The 7,449-nt window shown below is 34.0% G+C and overlaps 1 protein-coding gene across 5 annotated transcripts in view; it reads left to right on the top strand.

The window, feature by feature from the left end:
• IL6ST (interleukin 6 signal transducer) overlaps window positions 1-7,245 on the top strand; it is a 66,483-nt gene extending 59,238 nt beyond the window's left edge. For all 5 annotated transcript variants that reach the window (XM_017548685.2, XM_017548683.2, XM_037745783.1 and 2 more), the window contains 2 exons: window positions 3,247-3,328; window positions 4,181-7,245. In XM_017548685.2, the coding sequence (XP_017404174.1) occupies window positions 3,247-3,328; window positions 4,181-4,918 (820 nt within the window). In that variant the 3' untranslated portion in view covers window positions 4,919-7,245. The remainder of the gene's footprint in view (window positions 1-3,246; window positions 3,329-4,180) is intronic.
• The last annotated feature ends 204 nt before the right edge of the window (window positions 7,246-7,449 follow it).

The raw sequence follows: 7,449 nt of genomic DNA, 5'->3' as shown, positions 1-7,449 counted from the left end.
ATAAATACAATCAAATAGCATGTAGTCTTTTGTGTATGTCTTTCACTTAACATATTTTTGAGATTCATCCATGTTGTTGCATGTATTTTTTTTTTTTTTTTGGAGATGGATTCTCACTTTTTTCCTCAGGCTGAAGTACAGTGTCATGATCTTGGCTTACTGCAACCTCTACCTCCTGAGTTCAAATGATTCTCCTGTCTCAGCCTCTTGAGTAGCTGGGATTACAGTTACTTGCTACCATGCCTGGCTAATTTTTGTGTTTTTATAGTAGAGACAGGGTTTCACCACGTTGGCCAGGCTGGTCTCGAACTCCTGACCTCAAGTATTCTACCTGCCTCGGCCTCCCAAAGTGCTGGGATTACAGGCATGAGTCATGGCACCTGGGCTACTTTTTTCCTATTGCTGAACAGTCTTCTGTAGTGTGGATGTATCAAAACCTCTCTGTTACAGAAGTTTAGGTTATTTCTAATTTTTAGCTATTATGAATAATGTTGCTGTGAATATTCACATACAAAACTGTGTGAGCATATTTTTTTTTTATCTTGAACAAATAACTGGGAGTGAGGGTGCTGGGTTGTATGGTAAGTATACGTTCAACTTTGTAAGGAACTGCCGAACTTTCTCAGAGTGGCTACACCGACCAACTTGCATTGCCACCAACAGTGTTCCGTTATCATTACCAACACAGCACTGTCAGACGACTTCTTTCATTCTAGTGGGTGTGTAGTACTATCTCATTTTAATTGTCATTTCTCTGACGACTAGTAATGGATCTTTTCATGTGTGACTTACATATTTTCTTTTGTGATATGTCTATTGAAATCTTTCACCCATTTTCAAATTGGGTTATTTTGTTGATAATTGAGCTATAAGAGTGCTTTATATGTTCTGGTCACAACATTGTCAAATATGTTTTGCAGACTTTTGTCCCAGTCTATGCTTTGCCTTTTTGTCTTAACTGTGGCTTTAGAAAAGCAGTTTTTTTTTTTATTATTTTGATGAAGTTTATCAGTTTTTCTGTGGTTCCTGAGTTTTGTGTCCTGTTTAAGAAGTCTCTGCCAAACCCAGTGTGAAAATATTTTCTCATGTTTTCTTCCAGAAGTTCAGTAGTTTCAGCTCTTAAAACTGTGATCCATTTCAAGTTATTTTTGTGCATGGTGTGAGGTCAGGGTCAAGGTTGGTTTTGTTCCTACAGATGTCTAATTCCATTGTCATTTATTTTGAAAAGACTGTCTTTCCCCCCATTGAATTGCTTTGGTACTTTTGCCAAAAGCAATTGTCCTTATAAGTTTGTATCTATTTCCACACTCTCAGTTCTTTTTCATCAATGCATATATATCTGTTCTTATGCCAGTACCACACTGTCTTGATTAGTATAGCTGTATAGTAAATTTTGAAAATAGGTAGACTTCTTCCAGTATGTTTAAAAAAAAGTTAATTTGGGTAGGTTCTTTGCCTTTTCATATACGTTTTAATTCAGCTTGTCAATTTTTTTAAAATCTATAATTTTAATTGGGATTTTATTGAATCTGTAGGTCAGATTTTATTGAATACATAGGGGAGAACTGCAGTCTTAACACTATTGAGTCTTTGAATCTGTGAACCTGGTTTATTTATTTATTTGAGTTTTAGTTTACTTTTACAGTATTGTATAGTTTTCAGTGGACATAGCTTTTGTTAAATTCATGACAAAAGGTATTTTTTTGTTATTATAAATGGAAGGTGTAAAAAATATTTTCTAATTCTTATATAGGAATGCAATAGATTTTTAAAAATATATTGACATGGTATACTAAGACTTTGATAAATTCATTTATTAGTAGTTCTTCTGATTCCTTAGAATTTTCTACATATACAATCATGCTTCTTACAAGCAATTATAGTAGGTCTAATCTTTATGCTTTTAGTTTTTTGTTTTTTTTTTGTCTTAATGTACTGGCTAAGACCTCCAGTACAATGTTGACCAGAAGGGATAAGGGCATTGCATTGTTCCTAATTTTAGAGGGGAAAATAATTTAGTCTTTCACCATCACACCTGATTTTAGCTGGAGGTTGAAGTTTTTGCTTTGTGGGGTTTTTTTTCCCCTTTACTACTATTTCCAGGAGGAAGTTCTTATTTCTGTTTTGCTTTGCTAGCAATTTTTATCATGAATGGATGTCACAATTTGGTCAAATGCTTTTTCTGAATCTATTGAGATGATCATACGGTTTTTCTCCTTCCTTCCATGAGTATAGTGAATTTTATTTTCATATACCATCCTTGCATTCCTTGGATTTTGCTGCATTCAGATTAATAATGTTTTCATCTGTGTTCATGAGTGATGTTAGTTTGTCTTTGTGTGCGATGTCTGTCTGGTTTTAAAATCAGAATAATACTGGCCTCATAAAATGAATGGGAACATGTTACCTCCTCTATTTTCTGAAAGAGTTTGTATAGTATCAGTACTGTTTCCTTTTGCCCAGAGTTTTGTGGGAAGGTTTGTAATTAAAAATTCAATTTATTTATAAATATATCACAGCTTTCTTTTTCTTCAATCTATTTTGGTAATTTGTGTCTTTCAAGGAATGCATTCATGGGTTTGCCTAGGTTGTCAGCTTTACTGCTTTTCATATTACATCCAAATGTTATAGATACTCCCTAAGGAGAGTCAGTCTGGTAGGATCTTACCCTTTTACCAGAAGCACCATTCTCAGTGGTCACTTTTTTAAATTTGATTTTTATATTTGAACTTATTCTCAAGATGACTCATTTTCTGTGTACTTATGAACCTCTAACTTTGAGCTAGGAACTGTATTAGCTATAAGGAAAACATACTTCAGTAGGTTTTTGAGTATATGGATATCTTAAATGAATTTTAAATATTTTTAGCCTTTTCTTATTAAAAATAATTTGGTATCAGTGGGAACATTAATTTGTTATCTAGAGTCTTTTAATTGGAATACCACAAGATGTGGCTTGGATAAAGATTCTAAGCAGAATTTTGAGAGGTTTTTAAAAAATTGAACACTGATTATTAAATTTAGCCTTGTTATTCATTATGAATACATTACAATCCGTATGCATTTTCAACAGTATTTTTCTGTTGGTTACAAGAAAAATTTTTCTTTGGGGTAGAGTACGTATTTTTGTTCATTTAGGTAATTGGTTTGGTTGGTAAGAGTCTTTAATGAACATGTTTAGAAGTAGGGGCTATTCATTGTTTATTACTTGTGGTTTTACATAGGTCATTTTTCTTTTCTCTTCAGAATTAAAAAACACATCTGGCCTAATGTTCCAGATCCTTCAAAGAGTCATATTGCCCAGTGGTCACCTCATACTCCTCCAAGGGTAAGAGAAAATGCTTTTGAGTTGTTGATAATATACAGACGTGTTAGTATATATATTGAGTATCTACAAATGTACCAAAAGATATTCAAGCTGAATCAAAAAGTAAATGAAAATAGTACATAAATGAAAATTTTAATCAAAATATGTACAACACATTTTAGAGGTTTATCACCATCATAGCATATTTGTTCTGATGTTTTAAATTCTGTTTAGTAAACATTACAGATGTTTAGTTGAACTTGCAAACTGTAAACTTAAGGTGCTAAAACTGCTATATGATGCTATTTCAAAGCAAGCATTTTGGGTTGAATATTACAACCAAGTTCAAAAGTCTATCATTTTAACACTGGTGAAATGATCTCTGGGAACCTACACTAAACTCTGGATTTTAAATATGCCCCAAAGGGGAAGTTGTTTGTATTTGTTATCCTCCCATAGTCCTTAAAGTTTATATTAACATATTAAAATGTGTTGTGTATTTTTATATTCCACAAAATCTCCATCCTTCAGGTTTGATTTTCTTAATATTTTCTAGTTTTCTGTCCAGTTAATCCTAGGCTGCCTAGTCTAGGCATGAAATTAAATTAAATACTATTTGTAGACCATTAGCTTAGCAAAATGTAACACCAAAAATATTGATTTAGACTACTTAGACTCATTTTACAGTATCTGCATTTTGGGTGGTTGACATTGACTTAGTGACATAATACAGGTCATTTCTGTACCACTGAAAGTTACTGGGAAGTTTCAGAGATGCATTAGCTCTGTGGCTTTAACAGATATTTGCCATGTACATATGAGAGTTTCTAAATGAACATATCCCATAAATAATAAATTTTCTCTCTTTCTTAGCACAATTTTAATTCAAAAGATCAAATGTTCTCAGATGGCAATTTCACTGATGTAAGTGTTGTGGAAATAGAAGCAAATGACAAAAAGCCTTTTCCAGAAGATCTCAAATCACTGGACCTATTCAAAAAGGAAAAAATTAATACCGAAGGACACAGCAGTGGTATTGGGGGGTCTTCATGCATGTCATCTTCTAGGCCAAGCATTTCTAGCAGTGATGAAAATGAGTCTTCACAAAACACTTCAAGCACTGTCCAGTATTCTACTGTGGTACACAGTGGCTACAGACACCAAGTTCCATCAGTCCAAGTATTCTCAAGATCCGAGTCCACCCAGCCCTTGTTAGATTCGGAGGAGCGGCCAGAAGATCTTCAATTAGTAGATCATGTAGATGGTGGTGATGGCATTTTGCCCAGGCAACAGTACTTCAAACAGAACTGCAGTCAGCATGAATCCAGTCCAGATATTTCACATTTTGAAAGGTCAAAGCAAGTTTCATCAGTCAATGAGGAAGATTTTGTTAGACTTAAACAACAGATTTCAGATCATATTTCACAATCCTGTGGATCTGGGCAAATGAAAATGTTTCAGGAAGTTTCTGCAGCAGATGCTTTTGGTCCAGGTACTGAGGGACAAGTAGAAAGATTTGAAACAGTTGGGATGGAGGCTGCGATTGATGAAGGAATGCCTAAAAGTTACTTACCACAGACTGTACGGCAAGGCGGCTACATGCCCCAGTGAAGGACTAGCGGTTCCTGTTACACTTCGGCAGTACCTGTAAGAGTAAAGCTAAAATATTTTATCTGTGAATTCACATTTTAAAAAGTCTTCACTCTGTGAAAATGATCATTTGCCCTTAAGGACAAAAATGAACTGAACTTTTACATGAGCTATTTCCATTCCAGAATATCTGGGATTCTACTTTAAGCACTACATAAACTGACTTTATCCTCAGACTAGCTAAATAATTTTGTGCTGTTTCAGGATGTTTGCACTGAAGAAAAATAGAAAGCTTACCTGAAATTTATAAAGTAAAACTTTTTGTTTTGCTACATAGAAAACACAAGGTATTTAAGAAGCCGGAACATGCTTAGTGAGCACAGCTATACTGATTTTGATTAGAATAGTCATCAAAGTGGCTTAGGGACAGTTAATATAAAAGATTGGTCTAGACCTTGCTCCTCTATCTACTTCAGCTAAAGTAACTTAAAAAGAGGTCCATAGGCCAAAACTATATAAGCCCCATTTTCATAATCTGACCAAAAATAAAAGGAGTAGCCTCTTGTGTATATCAATGTACACAATATTCTGTAGGTCCCTTCCGTTGGTAGTAATGCTGCCAGTTATTACTGGAGAAAAGGAATTCTAGAGCTTTGACTTGGCAGATTACATTTTTTATTCAATAATCAGTAATCTCACTAGTTTTCAAAAATTTGCTTATTATTGACAACTTCTTTAAAGATCCATTTTACAAACTCAACCGAGTGCCATGACAAGAGCTAAGGGTCCCCCAAACTATCTCAAGCATTTAAAAAACTGCCATTTTTAAAGGTTTAAATTGTTAATGTTTATATATAAACATCATTGACCTTTCTTAAGTCTTCAGAGAATTGGGTAGATGAAGTACTTTATTCAGCATATACCTTCAGCTTAAATTGCGTTTTGAGTATTTTTTTATTTTTAAGTAGGCAAAGATTAAATTTTTTTTTAGTCAATGTTTGAAGCAAACTAAGAGGACTTTGGCAGTGTTTACCAAAACAAAACAGAACCCCCAAAAATGTACATCTTGATCTTAGTAAATATCCTTATTGTAGAGACACTTAATAAAGAGGTGATATTTTAATATCTGCAATTCTGAGGTAGGGTGGAACTTAGTTTTACATTGTGATTTAGGTATTTTTTAAACCTTTTTTCTTCAGGGGAGAAGTGGCCCAGGCCTTGAGTTTAGTGCTGAAGCCACTAGTGTGCTTATGCTGTCCCCTAATCACCACATGTGACATGAAGGCCGAGGCTAACTATATGGGCTAAGAAAGTAAGAGGAAATTAACAAGGATTATTAGTGATTGACTACTGTTATCAAGTGAATTCAGAGGAAACAGGTTTTTTAGCCATATTTAAGTTACAAAAAACAGGCAGGCTTAGAATAGTTTCTAGAGGTTATTGGAGAATAAAAAGCTAAGAAAACTTGGTATACATTTATAATTGAAATATAATTACACTTTTTACTCTCAGAATATTATTCACATTAGACTTCCTGTTTATCTTTTATATTCTTACATTTATATAATGTCTGATCCTTTCAAAGTTCTTTCACATATATGATCTTCTTTATGAAACAAAGTAGATGCTTTATTCCGATATATCCAGTTTCCCACTTCAGGCAAAAGTAGATTAATAGAATGATGAATTCAAAGTAGATGAGGGCAATCAGGCACAGAAAAGTATAGGGGGGATAGAGAGACCCAAATTCACACAAAAAGATAATGGCATCGCTACCGTTTAAATTGATCATCAAAGGCTGGGCTGGATTTGTCTTGCTATGTGTGTCAGGAAATTTATACCTTTTCCATTTTCTTAAAATAAGTCACGATTGTAATGTTCAGCTGCAACTTTTCTCATAACACAGTGTCATGAAGAATATTGTGGTGTGAAGTTTGTACATTTCCGGGTCAGTTATACAGCATGAACTCATGATCCAAGGAAATGAGAACGGAGGATCATTGAAGGCCATGATAGAAACAAATTTGCATGTTGAAGCCTGTATAAAACATGGTACAGTGAGTGAATGCCCCCATCCCCAAGAGCACTTTATATATATTAAATGGATATATGATTACTGTGCAAAAATTCATTCTGGAAATGAATATATATTTTAGCACTAATATGTGATGTACATTTTCTGCCCTAAGGAGAAAATAAATCATAAAACTTGTTTCACATTCAAAATTACTTTCCCGAGCATGTCCTAGAATAATCTATGTGTTGATGCATGTAAATTGTATTTTAGATAGGCAAATCTGGTTTATTGATGTAAAAACTAGTCTAATAAAGTTAGTGGCTTTATCACTGTAAATCTTCAGCGTCTAAAGTGTTGTTTAAAGTAATACTACTAGCACATCAGAAAACCTTTTGTGGACAAAACTAGTTCACTTACTGCTTCTGCAGTTGCTCCCTTTAGGGTTAAAAAAAAGGACCCAAATGTCACATGTATTGATATTATGTCGGTTACTGGTGTCTGTGGTATCCCACCCTCATCTCTCAAAGGGATAATA

Source organism: Cebus imitator, unplaced genomic scaffold (assembly GCF_001604975.1).
Source record: "Cebus imitator isolate Cc_AM_T3 unplaced genomic scaffold, Cebus_imitator-1.0 Scaffold213, whole genome shotgun sequence".
Classification (NCBI taxonomy): domain Eukaryota; kingdom Metazoa; phylum Chordata; class Mammalia; order Primates; family Cebidae; genus Cebus; species Cebus imitator.
Note: the sequence above shows the minus strand (reverse complement) of the source record. Positions and strands in the feature narration are given on the sequence as shown.